Here is an 18,842-nt window from a genome sequence, read left to right on the forward strand (position 1 = left end):
CCGCAAAACACATTTCTGTGCACTACTCTTACAGATTTTGTCCAAAAATCCTACAAATTGGTAGGCATTATCTCGACAGTCATGTGATCGACACGGATGTGTCCGATTTTGCATATTCCATCCTGATTGGCTAAGATTGGCTTCCAAAGTTTGTAGGATTGAGCCGTTTTGAACAAAATGCCTCAAATTCCAAACGCAAAGTGCAATTATCATGAAATCGCGCACACACGTTCCCACTAGGTCGAGGAAGAAATGCCACTTCAAATTTTTGAAATCAGCCTCATGGTGGCGCTATAACAGGCCGATTTGTGGTTTTACCTATAACTCCACCGATCAGTTTCAAACTTTGTAAGCGCACTCCCTAGAGGCCAAGGATAAACCTTTGCCCTGCATTTTTCACATCAGCCTTTTATAGCGCCACCTTTGGGCCGACTTATGTAAAACACATTTTTGGATATTACTCCTTCAGATTTTCTCCAAAAATAACACAAATCAGTACACAGTATCTCTATAGTCATGTGATCAAGTCTGATCCGTCTGATATTTCATATTCCATCCTGATTGGCTAATATTAGCTTCCAAAGTTTTCAGGATTACTCCGTTTTTGAACAAAATGCCTCAAATCATCAACGCAGCTTGCAATTACCGTGAAATTTGCCACACATATTCCCACTATGTCAAGGAACAAATGCTACCCTTTTCACATTGGCCTGTTATAGCGCCACCAGCAGGTAGACTTTAGCAAAATACATTTTTTGGAACACAATGCTTCAAATCATGCATGCAGCGTCCGATTGCCATGAAAGGTCTCTAAGGTGAAGAACATATGCCACCCTTTTTACATTGGCCTATTATACAGTAGCACCACCAGGATGCACGGCCTGGTGGAGACCTGTGCTCGGAAGAGCACTGCTTCTAGTTATCTCATTAATTATGCACGATGCATACAAATATATATTAGAAATGGGTTCTACAGGGAAAATTACATAAGAATCAACTGAGAAAAGTTTTGTACACCCTTTAATCAGGTTTTTACAGCTTTCTCCATGTCTATCATGTTGGGATAATGTGAGATAGTGTCTCACTTTACCCCGAAGCAATTGTCTCACTTTACCCCACAGCCACATTTTGGGAAAAGGGATATCTTTTATCAATTCAGGGTAATCTTCATCTAGCATCTATCACATGGATTTATAAGTTGGTAGTTAATCAACATGTATGATATAAAATGTTGTCCCTGCATCAATTTTTTTTGACACAACAGTTGATTATGTGACAGCAAGAAAATTTACTTTTACATGCAAAAAACACATTTTTGTGAAAAAAGCATGTTTTCTACAGCACTATCAGGTTTCTCTCTTCATGGCAAGTGGGAAATTCAAAGGGCTTGAAAATATAATGGTCACATGACCACAAATGAGTTCCATTGCCTAGATACAGGGGGTGTCTCAGTTTACCCCGCTCTCCCCTACACTCTATATCAGGGGTCTTCAACGTTTTCAGGCTTGGGACCCCTTAGTTGAGAGAGAGTTGAAGCAGGGACCCCTTAGTTGAGAGAGAGATGAAGCAGGGACCCCTTAGTTGAGAAAGAGATGAAGCAGGGACCCTTTAGTTGAGAGAGAGATGAAGCAGGGACCCCTTAGTTGAGAGAGAGATGAAGCAGGGACCCCCACAACCTGTTCATAGATTCCATATAGTTTCATTGTTTGACAGCACAATCATCAGTGTATTTTGGATTCATGTCAATTTGTGTTTTCAGATATTTAACCACTTGAACCGTCAATACTTAAAAAAAAAAATGGCCAGTAGAAATTAATTCGGGTCTTGCAGGGTTAATAAACTTGACCTTTCACTCTGTACTTAGTCTGCTCTTTTTCCCCTTATACACCAAACCTCTTTGCCAAAAATAGCCGATCTACAAGCTCACAACGCCTCGCAGCGTGAGGCCTTGTTGTGAGCTTGTAGATCTGCTATTTTTGGCTAAAGTTCTCATAGAAGAGATAACAGGCAAACGTTGATCAAAATAACAATTCTTCTACAATCTCTTAATTTTTAGACTTCTTGTAAATTAATTAATGCAAATGTTTAACAATAGTCTCTTGAGAGGGTAAAATGAAACCAAATGGTTGGTTACCAACTCTCCATCATTTAGCTGGGGACCACCTGGAACCCCCTCAAGGACCACAGGTGGTCCCCGGACCACTGGTTGAGAACCACTGCTCTAATGATTACTGTCAGAAATAGAGAGTACACATGGAACCAAATTTGGTTCCATTGATTGATTGATTGATTGATTGAGGTATTTATTAGAAGTATTGCATATTAAAAGGTACAGTTTCATGACAGTTCACTGATACAAGGCCTGTGAGTGGTTTTTCAGGGCGGTTTTAAAGGATGCTAGAGATTTGCACTCCTTTAAGGTCTTCGGTAAGGCCTTCCACATTTTGGTGGTACAGCAGGAGAACACATTTGATCCTTGTGTACACTCTGAATTACAGACCTGTAAGGGTCCATTTGGTTCCATTTGTACACTCTCAGAGTCACAGAGCTGTAAGGGTCCATTTGGTTCCATTTGTGCACTCTCAGAGTTACAGAGCTGTAAGGGTCCATTTGGTTCCATTTGTACACTCTCAGAGTTACAGAGCTGTAAGGGTCCATTTGGTTCCATTTGTACACTCTCAGAGTTACAGACCTGTAAGGGTCCATTTGGTTCCATTTGTACACTCTCAGAGTTACAGACCTGTAAAAGGGTCCATTTGGTTCCATTTGCACACTCTCAGAGTTACAGACCTGTAAGGGTCCATTTGGTTCCATTTGTACACTCTCAGAGTTACAGAGCTGTAAGGGTCCATTTGGTTCCATTTGAACACTCTCAGAGTTACAGAGCTGTAAGGGTCCATTTGGTTCCATTTGTACACTCTCAGAGTTACAGAGCTGTAAGGGTCCATTTGGTTCCATTTGTACACTCTCAGAGTTACAGAGCTGTAAGGGTCCATTTGGTTCCATTTGCACACTCTCAGAGTTACAGAGCTGTAAGGGTCCATTTGGTTCCATTTGCACACTCTCAGAGTTACAGAGCTGTAAGGGTCCATTTGGTTTCTTTTGCACACTCTCAGAGTTACAGAGCTGTAAGGGTCCATTTGGTTCCATTTGTACACTCTCAGAGTTACAGAGCTGTAAGGGTCCATTTGGTTCCATTTGTACACTCCCAGAGTTACAGACCTGTAAGGGTTCATTTGGTTCCATTTGTACACTCTTACAGACCTGTAAGGGTCCATTTGGTTCCATTTGTACACTCTCAGATTTACAGCTGTAAGGGTCCATTTGGTTCCATTTGTACACTCTCAGAGTTACAGACCTGTAAGGGTTCATTTGGTTCCATTTGTACACTCTTACAGACCTGTAAGGGTCCATTTGGTTCCATTTGTACACTCTCAGATTTACAGAGCTGTAAGGGTCCATATGGTTCCATTTGTACACTCTCAGAGTTACAGACCTGTAAGGGTCCATTTGGTTCCATTTGTACTCTCTTGGTGAGCTTGTAGATCTACCATTTTGAGAGAATAAATAAATACCAATCGATATATGAGATCCCAGCAAATATAAATGAATACAAATAATAGTCAATTATTTAACAATAATAATATATAGATGAAGTCCCAGCTATATAAATAAATACTACTAATAATGATGTAATAATAATAAATAAATACTACTAATAATGATTTAATAATAATAAATAAATACTACTAATAATGATTTAATAATAATAAATAAATACAGATGAGATCCCAGCAGATATAAATAAATACTAACAATAATGATTTCATAATAATAAATAAATACAGATCAGGTCCCAGCATATATTAATAAATACTAATATGATGATTTAATAATAATAAATAAATACAGATCAGGTCTCAGCATATATTAATAAATACTAATATAATGATTTAATAATAATAAATAAATACAGACTGCTGGGCGGAACCTTTTCATCGCTCCTCGTTCACCGGAAGTAAGACGGAACCGTTTGAGTGACGGAGCGGAAGCAGCGTGAGGTGAGTGTAGTTCTATATTTTTACAGTCTATTTAAGGTCCTGCCTCAAGTTTATAAACATCAATACAACGTTAGGTTAGCAACTCTACTGTTGTGTGTGTGTGTGCGTGTGTGTGTGTGTGTGTGTGTGTGTGTGTGTGTGTGTGTGTGTGTGTGTGTGTGTGTGTGTGTGTGTGTGTGTGTATGAAGCGCGATCCGTGCGTGCTTGCGTGCGTGCGCCTGTGTGTGTTGCAGTGGTGTAAAGTAACTATTAGTGGATTTATTAAAGTACTGTAGTTTTGAGGTATTTGAGCATTTGAGTACTTGAGTATTCCCAATACCTTTACTTCTACTCCACTACATTTCAGATCCAAATATTGTACTTTTACTCCACTACAATTATTTGCAAACTTTAGTTACTTTGCAGATATAAATTATAATATGTTAGAACATACATGAACCACTTTAGCCCTATTTTATACTTTGGATATTTTCAAACATTTTGTATTTTTACTTTTGGTACTTAAAGTACATTTTCATACCAATACTGCCGTACTTTTACTCAAGTACATTTTGAATTCTAGACTTTTACTTGTAACAGAGTATTTCTATATAGCAGTATTTATTGATACTTTTACCCGAGTAAAAAAAAATGTAGTAGCCTACTTTTTCCACGTGTGTGTGTGTGTGTGTGTGTGTGTGTGTGTGTGTGTGTGTGTGTGCGCATTTAATATCTGGAATTCATCAATATCACTTCAGTTTAACCTCTCAGCCTCTAATATGCTTAGCTCAACTCTCTTCACCGAAAAAACAGCAGATCTACAAGCTGTGAGCTTGTAGATCTGCTGTTTGGAGTTTTCAAATCTTACATCAAATGGGTCTGAAAAGACACCTTCAGACTCTGCTACTCGTGACTTGTTAATAGACTAAGCCCCCTTCTATTGTTTTTATCACCCTGTTTTTTATTATTTTATTTTCTATTCATAATAATAATAATAATACATCTTATTTATAAGGTGTCTTTCAAGGCACTCACGGTCACAGTAGAACAACTTAAAAACAACAGTTAATATAAAATCACAATTAAAAGCAGAAAAAGAACAGTTTGCAGCAGAGCAGCAGAACTCAATATGCCTGCCTAAACAGGTGGGTTTTAAACGTGGGGATTGAGTCAGTGTTTCTGATGTCAGGGGGGAGGGAGTTCCAGAGGTGAGGGGCAGAGTGGCTGAAAGCTCCTAACTCCATGGTGGAGACACGGGCTGAGGGGGGGAGGGGGGGGGGGGGGGGTCGAGGAGGTCAAACAGCTATGGAGGGGCGAGGTTATGGATGGCCTTGAAGGTATGGAGGAGGATTTTATAGTCCATGCGCTGTTTGATGGGAAGCCAACGGAGTTGGTATAAAACAGGGGTGATGTGATTGATGGCAGGGGTTCTGGTGATAATATGGGCAGCAGCGTTTCTGCTTTTGTTATTGATGTTATCCTTTGCATAGTACTGTGTTCCATCTGTCTGTCTTTCAATGTTATATGAGATACATAAAGTACTGTGTTCTATCTGTCTGTCTTTCAATGTTATATGAGATACATAAAGTACTGTGTTCTATCTGTCTGTCTTTCAATGTTATATGAGATACATAAAGTACTGTGTTCTATTCAATGTTATATGAGATACATAAAGTACTGTGTTCTATTCAATGTTATATGAGATACATAAAGTACTGTGTTCTATTCAATGTTATATGAGATATATAAAGTGGTTCCTGTGTAAATAAGCCGTAAAGCTTACTAGGATCTCGTTTTAGTTGACCTTGTACCAGTGATTTGTGCTGTCATGAAACTGTACTTTTTTCCTATGACACACTGTTCATAAACTCTTCAATCAATCAATATTACTCTACATAAATATTATGCACATCTTTCTCACTAAGATACGATATGTTACTGAGAAATATCAGTTTCCATCAGAACTGAGTGAAAATAACTTTATACTTGATGTTTAACCACTTGAACCCCAGCATCACTATTCTGGGGGGAAGGTTCACCAGAAATACAAGCTCACAGCTTGTAGATCTGCTGTTCTTTTTGGTAAAGAGAGTTGAGGTTGTTGGAAAAAGAACTCATCAAGTACAGTGCAAATCAGGTGTGTTTCACTAAGCATAATGTAGTGATATTGATGATGAATTCCAAATGTTATCAGATTATTCTGGGTCACCTTTGGACTGGCATCACAGCACCCTAGGGTGACACAGCACCCACTTTGGGAAACCACTGTGTGTGTGTGTGTGTGTGTGTGTGTGTGTGTGTGTGTGTGTGTGTGTGTGTGTGTGTGTGTGTGTGTGTGTGTGTGTGTGTGTGTGTGTGTGTGTTTGTGTGTGTGTGTGTGTGTGTGTGTGTGTGTGTGTGTAGTTTAGTATTGGTCTAGTATTAGTGTGTGTTAATGTTGTTAACTATGCGTGATGAGCTTGTAGATGTGCTTTTTTTGTTTTGTTTTAGGCTTACAGTTAAACATGGCTTTTTTCATCCTCCAGATCTCACAGTGACCGCTCCGTTGGGCCGTTCTTGTATTCTGTTTTTGTTTTACTGACTGTGGTTAAGGTTAGGAATAAGGTTAGGATTAACTGTTTACTGAGGTTAAGGGTATGAATAAGGTTTAAATGTTTAGGCATTGATTACAGAGGTTACGTTTAGGAACACCAGGAAGAGACTATTATTTCATATTATAGTGACAGTAAAGTTGATTACATGTAATCAATGTTGTGTTCTGTGTCTCCTTCCTAGCATCGTCCAGTTTCTCTTCATCCTGATCATCGTCCAGTTTCTCTTCATCCTGATCATCGTCCAGTGCAGACATGTTGAGAAGAGCTTCCACTCAGGTGAGACGATCACTCCTTTTATGGGTTTAATGATGCTTAGTATAACTGCTCCTAAATGGATCTCATCCAGGCAGAAAGGAAGGCACGCTTCGACTGCTGTTTCACAAGGGTTTTATTTTTTGGCCCAAGTCAAAACACCGTGAAAACTGCAAGATAAACAAAACAATGTTTCAACACCATGAACTATAAAACATTTCACATCAGTGTCCTGGGTGGCAGCCAACTTTGCTGCCATCCCCTCAAATTTGTATTTCAACAATAAAACCAACTAGTGCAAAGAAATTGTTGTACAACAATAAGATGCAATAAAAATAAAGATGCAAATAAGAAATCAGTTGTACAATAAACAATAAAAGATACAGTACAATAAACAGGATAAATAAACCAAGGATAAACAATAAAAAGTGGCATACCGTGTGGCCTTCTGCACCAGATTTTAGGAGTAGTTAGGGTTTGGCATGAGAGCTCCTCTCATGCCCTCTGTATCTCTGTTTCTTTGTTTCTTTGTTCAGTCTGTCTGCCTGAGCATCACAGGTGAGTTAAAAAGCTAGAGTGATTGGTCACGTGACATATGCCCCTTCAGTATAAATGACATGACCAGAACAGTAGAGGGCACCATTGCTGAGTCAAACCAATAAAATATGCCAGGCAGTACATCAACCAAATCTTCAAACACAGAAATAATAAGATGTCCCAAAACACCCAATTTGGGACAGCCACACTTAGCCTGATAGTTCACTTCAGACACATTATTGTGACTGAAAGTCGCAGTATTCCATGAGAAATGTCTCAGTTTGTCCGTCCATCAGACAGTCAGTACACATTTGTACAGTCTATTGGTTCCCTTGTCACTGTGACATCACAGGTGACATCACCTATGTAAAAGTACATTTTTATGCCCATATATGAAGATCCCCGATGTCATCGATATATATCTCTGGTCAGATGGCAAAGGCATGGCCCATATCTGTGTGGCTGGTGCAGATAGGGATCTCCATGTATGGGCATAACATATATGTATTATTACCAGTAAGACTCCCTAATCGGGAGATAAGCGACCGTAGGTCACTTATCTCCACAAATAGGGCAAAAATGTGTTTTGCCAAAATCTTCCTGATCCATGTTGATGACATGAGTGTAGACATACTGTGTAGTGATTTTCGTGATTTTAGGGCAAAATCTGTAGGAGCAGTGTCCAAAAATGTGTTTTTAAAAATCGGCCTGGAGGTGGCGCTATATGGGAGAGATTCATGTTGATGGGATGAGTGTAGACATACTGTGTACCGATTTGCGTGATTTTAGGGCAAAAATTGTAGGAGCAGTGTCCAAAAATGTGTTCTGCAAGAATCGGCCTCATGGTGGCGCTAGAAGAGGGCCATGTGAGAAATGAGGGGTGGGGTCTCCGCGCCGGCAAGGCGGACGAATAGGTACCGGCCCCGGCTGTCCCGGTCGCTCCTAGCCGGAGTTACGGCATTTTATGTGAGCTGCAGTGTAGGGGGTCCTCCACTGGGGGCGCCACCACTTTTGCATCCGTTCTGGAGCACCAGGAGTGGGTGGTCCCCGGGAATTCCCCGTGAGCAGCCCCGTTGGGGTGGTCATTTGGTCAGTTTAGCACATTTGGTCATTTTTTACATCTGGGGGTCCCCCAGGGACCTGGGGGTCCCTGGAGCTCCGGGGGTCCTTGGAGGTTGTAGTTTGGCAGGTAAGGAACGTGTGTGCAAAATTTGGCATGGATCGGGGCAACGGTTGCGGAGATATGAGCAGGGCAAGAGTGTGACGTGTGAGGTGTGACAGACAGACTGACTGACTGACTGACTGACTGACGGACTTACACTTTGTGCAGGGTTTGATAGTAAATGCGACCTACGGTCGCAATTAATAAAGGATCAAATAAATATGACAACATTGATCCTAACTGTGAAACACATGTTCTGCTCATGTACATCTCTGAGAACATTCTGGAAGCAGATCTTTGCCTCTCTCACAGAACTAACAGGGACGTTTATTGAGCCCAATTACTGCTTGTGACCATGGACACCATGGTGGCTTCCGGGGCTCTTCAAAATAAAGCGCAGTGAATGGCTGCACACTGTGTTTGGATGACTACCAAAATAATAGCACTAAAAGTGTTCAATGTGTTTTTCATCCTCAGGTGTTTGGTCAGCTGGTCAGACATGCAAGCCTGGACAGCAACTTTGTTCTGGAGAGATGTGAGTAGGTGTGTGTGTGTGTGTGTGTGTGTGTGTGTGTGTGTGTGTGTGTGTGTGTGTGTGTGTGTGTGTGTGTGTGTGTGTGTGTGTGTGTGTGTGTGTGTGTGTGTGTGTGTGTGTGTGTGTGTGTGTGTGTTAGAACCTTGTCTATAATAGTGTGTTTTTGTTGCAATTGAGCTGAAAAATTAATCTGACATGTATTTTCAAAGCAGTAACGTCTGTGTGAGTGAGTGTCTGTCTGTCTGAAACAGCGTTTCTCCTCAGTGGCTGGAGCAATTGATCTGAAATCGCATCACAATTAGCATATGAACACACCTGACATAACTGTGAAGCCCGTTTGTCACTTTCACAAATTGTATGCTGTATATTAGCATTTTTATGGTGTATCTACTATCTATTCTGCATCTAGCATGAGGCGCATCTATTCTGCATCTAGCATGAGGCAACATGTTTAACCAGCTCTCTCTGTGTGTGTGTGTGTGTGTGTGTGTGTGTGTGTGTGTGTGTGTGTGTGTGTGTGTGTGTGTGTGTGTGTGTGTGTGTGTGTGTGTGTGTGTGTGTGTGTGTGTGTGTGTGTGTGTGTGTGTGTGTGTGTGTGTGTGTGTGTGCAGGCAGGCAGGCAGGCAGGCAGGCAGGCAGGCAGGCAGGCAGGCAGGCAGGCAGGCAGGCAGGCAGGCAGGCAGGCAGGCAGGCAGGCAGGCAGGCAGGCAGGCAGGCAGGCGGGTGGGCGGGCGGGCTGGGGGGGGGGGGGGGGGGTAGCCATTAAACGAAACGGGTATTTCTTACATTGATGCTCCTACATATTATCATGCAAGCACCAGTTAAAGTTACTTTCCATCCCTCATATACTGTATGCACAGTGCACATCCCATAACCCACACACTGCACATCATTTTGGAGCTCATATCTTTGAACGGGTACGGGCTAGTAATTATAATTGAAGAGAATCACGCTCTCATTTCCACATTAATCTGTTCACTGGCTTCAGCAACTGATCCCAACTTCCTCATGGCTCTGACCATTAGCTAGGTTTGGGTCGGTATCGTCATCTTGTTACTGTGGTTTTCATCTTCCCATTACCGTATCTATTAATTAGGGTTCGGCGATAAGCCAAAATATTCCTATTAACTGCCCAAAATTCACCGCTCCACAGTCCTATAAGCCCGAGTTATACTTCCCTGTACAGCACATCGGGTCTGGCTTCGAAACTAGCAGATCTACAAGCTTGCAACACGTGTCCGTGACGCGTTCTGAGCTTGTAGATCTGTGCAGTGTGGGGTTCCTACATTGAGTGACCCTGTCTTTCCCTAATAGGACTGATCGTGGATAGCTACTGGGACGTAAGTCGGGACTTGATCAACCCCGGCTGGGTCACCTGGGCGAGGGTGTATGATGTTGCGAGACCCGAAACACCCGTCGACCCCAGGCTACATCACTGATGATACGTCCCAGTTGCATCCTTGTGATGTTTTTTTTTCATTATTAGTTCTATTTATAATGGCTCATAGGAATAGACTATGTGACAACCAGGAATAGTTTGGTGACCACCGGAGACTCGGTTGACGGCCGGAATTTAGACGGCACCCGGGAGCAGGTTGGGTTAGCGCCCCAGCCTGTGTCTTCCGTGAGGAAGAAGCCCAACAAATCCACTGTGAGGCCTTTAGGAGGGCCATTCAACTGCAGCAGCTGAATGGAATGTTTGGATTGGGGTCTGGTGCAACGCACAGGTTCTGAACCTGGTGAGAGCAGGAGAGGACCTGGTGAGACGTAGGAGGAGCCCGGCCAGGAGTCAACCCATAGAGCCTAGTTCTTCCACGCGCCAGAATAGTACCCCCAATCCCGGCAGAGTAGTTCCGGTGCAGCACATTGAGTGACCCTGTCTTTCCCTAATAGGACTGATCGTGGATAGCTACTGGGACGTAAGTCGGGACTTGATCAACCCCGGCTGGGTCACCTGGGCGAGGGTGTATGATGTTGCGAGACCCGAAACACCCGTCGACCCCAGGCTACATCACTGATGATACGTCCCAGCATCCTTGTGATGTTTTTTTTTCATTAGTAACGTACTGGGGCTTCTCAGACACTGCACGCTAGTGGTGCGCGGGTCAGGTTTTTTTCATAACCCGCACGACCCACAGCCCGCACGGAACGTAACCCGCCCGCGCCCGCGCCGCAGAACAATATACCAATCAACGAATCCGCCCGTTGGCAAGATGTGGTTCGCGGCCCCAACAGGAGCGGAATTGGGACGGTCCTTGCACCAAGGAGCGGAGGAGAAACCTCGGTTACCTCGGTCCTCTCTGGCGCATTTTAAAACTCGCTCGGTCGTGCTCGTATTCAAACGTTGTATTCTTATTCTTATAGGCCTACTCTTATTAAGAATAAAAGGCAAATAAGAACAGGTGATTATTCTTATTTATTTTTTGCACCTGAGTGGTGATAACCCGCCCGCCCGCTGCCCGCCTGAAAAGGTCTGAAACCTTGACCCACCCACCCGCTTGCGGGTGGGTGGGTGGGGGCACCGGGCGGGTGGGGGCACCGGGTCGGCCCGCGCACCACTACTGCAGTACTGCACACTGTGAACAAACCAGATGAGACGGGTAGTGATCGTGTCCTGTGATTCTGTAAACTCACGTCTCAAATCGCATTGATTGAGTGGTGATATAAACATATAGTAGACAGGTTTAGTTACCAGACTGGACACAAAAGGTTGTAAGACCAACGACGGGGCACAACGCGCTCCTGCAATAGCAGATCTACATGCAGATGTAGATCTGCTATTTTCACAATAGAACCGTGGCTAACTATATCCCCCGGGCTAACATTTTGTGTGTGTGTGTGTGTGTGTGTGTAGCCATGAACCGGGTGCAGCTGCTGGGCAGGGTGGGTCAGGACCCCGTCATGAGGCAGGTGGAGGGGCGTAACCCCGTCACCATCTTCTCCATGGCAACCAACGAGATGTGGCGCTCCACCCAGACGGAGCACAAGGATGGAGAAACAGCAGGGGGTGGAGGTGGGTACCATGGTGGGGTTTAACGACAAACTACGTCAGGGGTGGAGAAACTTTGATGATGGAGAGGACAACTTTATTTCCACACTCACTCCAGAGAGCCACAATGCACATACTGTCAAAAATAGCACATCTACAAGCTCAAAATCACCTGTAATGGTCATAGCAATATGTTTTCTACTGTCAGTGTGGACAAATAATTTCTGATATTTTCTCCAAAACCTCTAAAAAACGATTTACGTCTTGTTTTATACAAGACTTTATTTTTTATTTTTTTTTACTTTTTTTGCTATTTTGTTTGTTCCAAAAGAAGAAACTTCATCATTTCATTATTAATCGTTCCATGACAATGTTTTTGTTCAATGAGGTTTGTATTATAGATGGAAATGTGGCTGTTTTCTGTGTTTCCTTCATGTTTAGACTAGTCATGTAGTGAGTTACAGATGTCCAAAATAGGACCGTAATCTTTAGCTTGTGGTCCTTGGACTTTTGGTATTTTGCTGAGAGGCCCCTGAACCATCTTAAGTTGAGTAGCCCTGATCTAGACCAGTGGTTCTCAACCTGTATAGTAAGGGAAAGTTAGCAGTCTTTGACCAATCAGGGAACTAAATTGTTACCAATAGCTTTCTTCACAAATGTGTTCATAAAGATGTCTACTATCACCTCTGAACTTTGTCAATCACAACTCCCTTGAGAAACTTTGTGGGAGCCAATCAAAGTTGGGGTATCGGGATACCCTGGGCCTGGGATTAAAGGGGGGAAAATAAAAAAAATGGACAATATGAGTGTATGAGGTGTGTAATTAGGGTATTTTTGGGCTGCTGAATCCATTCCAACCATTCGTTTTCAGTTAAAATGACTCCTTGGCGATAAAATAGTCCTAATTGGCTAAGGCTTAGCCAATCATGTCATTCGAGTTCACCTGTGTCCTGTTAGTCCCTATGTTTTAAACCCTGTGTTTGAGTCTTCCTTGTCAGATTGCATCATGTTATCCTGTGTGTCATGATGTGTGCTTACCCGCCTGGCCTGATCTTGAATAGTTTTCATGAATTCAAACCCTACTCCAACCATTTTTTTTATTGCCAATATTATATGTCTTGTGGCCTATTTTATGGCCAATGAGTATTTTTTACTGATATCTAATGGTTGGAATGGATTCAGCAGTCACAAAATACCCTAATTACACACCTCATACGCTCATATTGGCCATTCTTTTAATTTTTTCCCCCTTTAATCCCAGGCCCTCCGGATACCCCCAACTTTGATTGGCTCCCACAAAATGCTCACAACGCGAGGCGTTGAGAGCATGTAGATCTGCTATTTTCACAATAGAACAAAATGTTATACAAAATGTAATGCCTCAACTCTTATTGCTCGTCAGGGTGGGGGGGTCCCCAGTTAAAATATGATTATTTTGGGGGTCCCCAGTTTAAGTATGGTTATTTTGGGGGTCGTGGCCTGAAAAGGTTGAGACCCATGGCTCTAGACCAGGGTTCCCCGATTAGTTTTCCCCAAGGGCTGAATTATGTCTAGGGTACCAAGCCGAGGGCCACAACATTGCAGGGGGCGACAGTGGCGTTCCCGCTACTCCAGTGACAGTTCAGATATCATCGTTGTCGGGTGAAAATACGGGGCTATGTCCAAAACCGTTTAAAACATTTATCATTTTAAAAATCTACAAGCACACAACGCCTCGCGGTGCGAGGCGTAGTGTGCTTGTAGATCGGCTGTTTTCACTACTTTTGTGAGACGGCCTTGAATGATGAAGCAGGGCTTTACTTTGTGAAAGAACGTACTCATTTTGAGATACGAGGTTTCCACCCAACAATGACGACATACTAGTGTTGTTGCTGCTCTTATACCTCTTATACCACCATTATTACCGGGGTTGGTGGGGGCCAGACAGTAGCCCCTTGGGGAACCCTGCTCTAGACTGTAGATATGCTGGGAGGTGTGTGTGGTAACGGCTGTGTTTGGCGCCCTCTTCAGGAGAGATGAGTCAGAAGACCACATGGCATCGAGTCTCTGTGTTCAAACCTGGTCTGAGAGACATGGCTTACAACTACATTAAGAAAGGGTAGAGTACACACACACACACACACACACACCACACACCACACACCACACACCACACACACAGACACACACAGTTTTTTGTCCGCCCCGTATCGACGTCCGAGCATTAATTATTAAAATGCGTCCGACCCGTGCCGAGGCCCGACCCTTAGATTTGCAACTGCTTTTCCCCTCCTCCTTTTTCTTTGAGGAAACCACAGATTACACTGACTAGTCTAACAAACGTATTCTTATGTTCAGAGCAAGCAGCTTGCCCTTCTGAATATTACGGCTCTTATGAATATTAAGCCACACTGTGGCTTGTGAAAGTGTTTTAAATAGTATGTCGATTATTAAATAATATAAATAGTAACGTGCGCTGCACGTCTGGTCTGACTACAGTGACACTCATTCTGCAAGTCTCTCCGTCTGAAAAATAGCCCATCTTCAAGCTCACAACACGTCACGCAGCTCACAAAGCGTCGCGGATTCGAGGCGTTTAGTCCTGAAACATGGCGGTCGTTGAGAGCTTGTAGATCAGCACACTTTTGGCACGGAACGCGCTGTGACGACAAAGTAGGTCTAGCTGCGAGCTCCCTTCATCACAACAACACGTTTACTTTAGAGTTAACATATGTCCGACCTGAAACGACGTCCGACAATTAATTATGAAAATAAGTCTGCCCCGAGCCCCTCGGGTCAGTCGGAAATAGCCCACAGGTTTTCGGTCTGGTATCCCAGTTTTAATGCACACACACACTTCAGTGTAACACAAACATTCAACACATTCACATTTAATCCATTAATTTAGCTTTGTAAAGATTGCATAAACTCTGCTAAGAGGATAACAACACAACGTTTCCATTCTGCTCCTGTGTATTCAATTCATCTCAGTTTGTCGGTGTGTGTTTTTATTGTCACAGTGCCAGAGTCCTGGTGGAAGGGAAGCTGGACTACGGAGAATATGTGGACAAGAACCAAGTGAGGAGACAAGCTACCACCATCATAGCAGGTCAGTTATTATAGAACCAAGAGGAGACAAGCTACCACCATCATAGCAGGTCAGTTATTATAGAACCAAGTGAGGAGACAAGCTACCACCATCATAGCAGGTCAGTTATTATAGAACCAAGTGAGGAGACAAGCTACCACCATCATAGCAGGTCAGTTATTATAGAACCATGTGAGGAGACAAGCTACCACCATCATAGCAGGTCAGTTATTATAGAACCAAGTGAGGAGACAAGCTACCACCATCATAGCAGGTCAGTTATTATAGAACCATGTGAGGAGACAAGCTACCACCATCATAGCAGGTCAGTTATTATAGAACCAAGTGAGGAGACAAGCTACCACCATCATAGCAGGTCAGTTATTATAGAACCATGTGAGGAGACAAGCTACCATCATCATAGCAGGTCAGTTATTATAGAACCAAGTGAGGAGACAAGCTACCACCATCATAGCAGGTCAGATATTATAGAACCATGTGAGGAGACAAGCTACCACCATCATAGCAGGTCAGTTATTATAGAACCAAGTGAGGAGACAAGCTACCACCATCATAGCAGGTCAGTTATTCACTTCAGGGAAACACCCCAAATATTTGCGTGTGCTGTGCGTGCCATGTTTCTAAAATCACATATTGGGACATGATCTGAAATACATTTCTGTCTTGGGATGTTTTTTTTTTATATATATGTTTTGCTTTAACCCCTGCGACCCCAGTACTTGAGTAAGAGTACAGATACTCCCGGTCAGAATTTACTCCACTACAACTAAAAGTAGCTCGGTCAAAATGTCACTCAAGTAAGAGTAAAGACGTACTTGCTTTTAAATGTACTTAAAGTACAAGAAAAAGTTAAACTAAGAGTACATTTCTTATTGTGTACATCAATGCTGCCCTGAAAACTAGGTAGTTATCACTTCTCCTGAAAACTCACCTTTCAGAGAAGGAGGTAGTTATCACTTCTCCTGTAGACAGGGCAGAAGTGAGCACCCCCCACCCCCCCCCCCCCCACACCTTACCTTAGCCCCAACCCTATCCTGTACAAAGTGTTTTTATAACTGCGATATTATTGAATGTTTTTCTTTGCTTGCTATTTACTATGTCCATTAATTAAATACCGAGTGCTACTTAAAAAAAGAAAAGACCGTAAAAGGTCTTATTGGGATGTTCCTCTTAGGCAGGGTGTTTAACTGTACTTGTACTGTACTACATTTCTATTGTATTGACTATACTTGTACTGTTCTCCATTTTTGACTAATAAAATAATCAATCAATCAATTACTGTACTTTTTCACAATCAATGAATCAATGAATCAATCCTGTGTTTCTCTCCCAGATAACATCATCTTCCTGAGTGACAACGAAAGAGACCGAGTCTGAAGGACATCGTTGTAAACACCTGGACGAGAACTCCTGATCGTCTGATGTGTTGAAAGACTCTGAGCTCTGATACCAAGGACCTCCATGACTCTGAGGGCGGATTCACACTGCAATCTGATTGATTAGAAGTGTTTCTGGGTGCGTTCGGAAATGCGCACCGGGTTTGTGCTCAGCGTAGTGAGTAGGGCATTCACCAAATATTCGATTATTCGAATATCAAAGTCACTATTCGACGTTGTTCACCAAAGTCGAATATTCGCTTATTTTTATTTTGTTATTGTTTTCTCTTTAAAAATGATATATAGTTTATAAAGCTACAACCAAAGCAGTGTGTGCTGACTGTCTTTGAAACATCACAACGTAACGCTGTCTGTAATCATCGCGCCAGTAACGTCACTGGCACATCCTTGGTATCTTAAATAGTGACGGCGCATATCAATCCTTGTTATTTTCATCCCAGCAGAAGCGACACCACTTTCTTGTTCATGGAACGGTAGCTTCACATTGCAGCGCACCTTTCTTCAGGACGCATCAAGCGGACTCGAGACTACCTCCTCCGGAGGTGGTCTCCAGGCTGCCGTTTCTGAGGACAACCGCAGGCTTCACACTCTGCAAAGCAGTCTCGAGAACGCACCGGAGACCGTAGTGTGAATCCGCCCTGAGATTGTCCAAATGGAACCAAATGGACCCGTTGGGGTCCATTCGGTTCCATTTGTACACTCTCAGAGTTACAGTACAGACCTGTAAGGGTCAATTTGGTTCCTATGTAATTATGTCAAAAAGTGTTCATTTGAAAACATGTTTTTTTTCCCCTTTTTTTCTGTTTTTTCATTTCCAAATTTGAAAGAATTTCAATGCCTTAAACCATTAGGAGCTGGAACCACGTTACTGTATGTTGTGCTTTAACTATTAAAGATAGCAGATGTACAAGCTCACAGCTTTTAGATCTACTTGTAGATCTGCTTTTTTTTTTTTTTAAATCATGTAAATGTGTGCAAGTCTTTGAATATAATTGTTTTCAAAGCAAAGCTTTATAACTCAAATCATTGTGTTACTTTGGGATCCCCTGGAACAACAGATGGGGGGTCCGCGGCCAAATACTTTTTGCCTAATAATTCTGGGGGTCCTTGACATGAAAAGGTTTGAGAACCACTGATTTAGAAGAAGGATTTAGAAGACATTTATGGAACGGATTCAAAAATATTCAAAGTCTTCAAAAATAGCAGATGAGTGCCGCGCTGTGAGTTTGTAGATCTGCTTTATATAAGCTAGGAGCATTTCTCTGGCCAGAGAATGCTGTGTGGGTCTGTTGTTGAGCTGCTGTTATAGCTGTTTCTATAAAGTTATGTCTACACACTGTCTTTATTGTCCTTGTAACTCATATATAAATACAAGTTGTTTTTCCACACCTGATGCTGTCATGACTCTTTGTTTTGAAGTTCACTGTTGTGACTCGTTTTGTCCACAAGAGGGAGACGAAGACGGCTGTATTAAAAACAACTACTGAATGGATTCAGGTCTTTGCCAACAGTGAATCTACTGTTGTATGTACAGTACCGTGGTTCTCAAACATTTCAGCCCCAAACCCCAAATCAATCATATTTTAACTGGGGATCCCCCAAAATAAAAAATATTTGAACTGTCAAACTATAATTAGTTCAGTGTATTTCCAGCTATGGTGTGTTTGGTACCATGTAATGAATGCATGTATGGATGGATATTTAGTGTTAGTTTTGCTACCAACATTGGTCCCTTTGGACAAGTGGTTTATCAACCCTTTCAGCTCAAGACCCAAAAGAGAAATCATGTTTGCCCAGACCCGTCCCAAACTAGTGAAAATAGCTGATCTACAAGCTCACAGGCGTTGTATGTATAGATCTGCTATTTTCACAATATTTACAGTAGGCCTATCTGTGGAGTCAACTCCAGTTCAAATATGATTATTTTGGGGGGACTGTGGCCTGAAATACTTGGATAAGTACCGTAGCTATTTAAAAGAAGAAAATAAATGGTAGCCTGCTTTAAGCACATTTTGATGCCAACACTTTCATACTTTTACTCAAGTACATTTTGAATTCCAGACTTTTACTTCTAACAGAATATTTCTATATGCAGAATTGACTTAAAATATGTGAGTATGAGTACTTTTTCGTACGTATCACTACTATCCTGGGGTTCCAAATTTGGGCAAATCATGTTTTTATTGTATTTTCTACCCCCAAAAATATGAAAATCTCTGAAAAATATCAGATTTACAAGCTAATGTTA

At 42.4% G+C, this 18,842-nt stretch overlaps 1 protein-coding gene across 1 annotated transcript; it reads left to right on the plus strand.

Moving 5' to 3' along the window:
- The first annotated feature begins 6,813 nt into the window (after positions 1-6,813).
- Positions 6,814-17,985, plus strand: LOC308309090 (single-stranded DNA-binding protein, mitochondrial-like). Its single transcript, XM_080754556.1, has 6 exons — positions 6,814-6,910; positions 9,063-9,120; positions 11,975-12,133; positions 14,120-14,207; positions 15,109-15,197; positions 16,531-17,985. The coding sequence occupies exons 1-6, from the start codon at positions 6,887-6,889 to the stop codon at positions 16,572-16,574; spliced, it is 462 nt and encodes a 153-aa protein (XP_080610682.1). The 5' UTR covers positions 6,814-6,886; the 3' UTR covers positions 16,575-17,985.
- Positions 17,986-18,842: the final 857 nt, after the last annotated feature.

The sequence above is a fragment of the Nannobrachium achirus genome (assembly GCF_963921795.1).
Source record: "Nannobrachium achirus genome assembly, chromosome: 23".
NCBI classification, from domain to species: domain Eukaryota; kingdom Metazoa; phylum Chordata; class Actinopteri; order Myctophiformes; family Myctophidae; genus Nannobrachium; species Nannobrachium achirus.

Bases quoted from the DNA above. Each gene is read 5' to 3' on its own strand.
- LOC308309090 (XM_080754556.1), top strand. From the start codon at position 6,887: ATGTTGAGAAGAGCTTCCACTCAG. The intron at 9,121-11,974 runs GTGAGTAGGTGT...GTGTGTGTGTAG, and splicing joins CAACTTTGTTCTGGAGAGAT to CCATGAACCGGGTGCAGCTG. The intron at 14,208-15,108 runs GTAGAGTACACA...TTATTGTCACAG, and splicing joins TACAACTACATTAAGAAAGG to TGCCAGAGTCCTGGTGGAAG.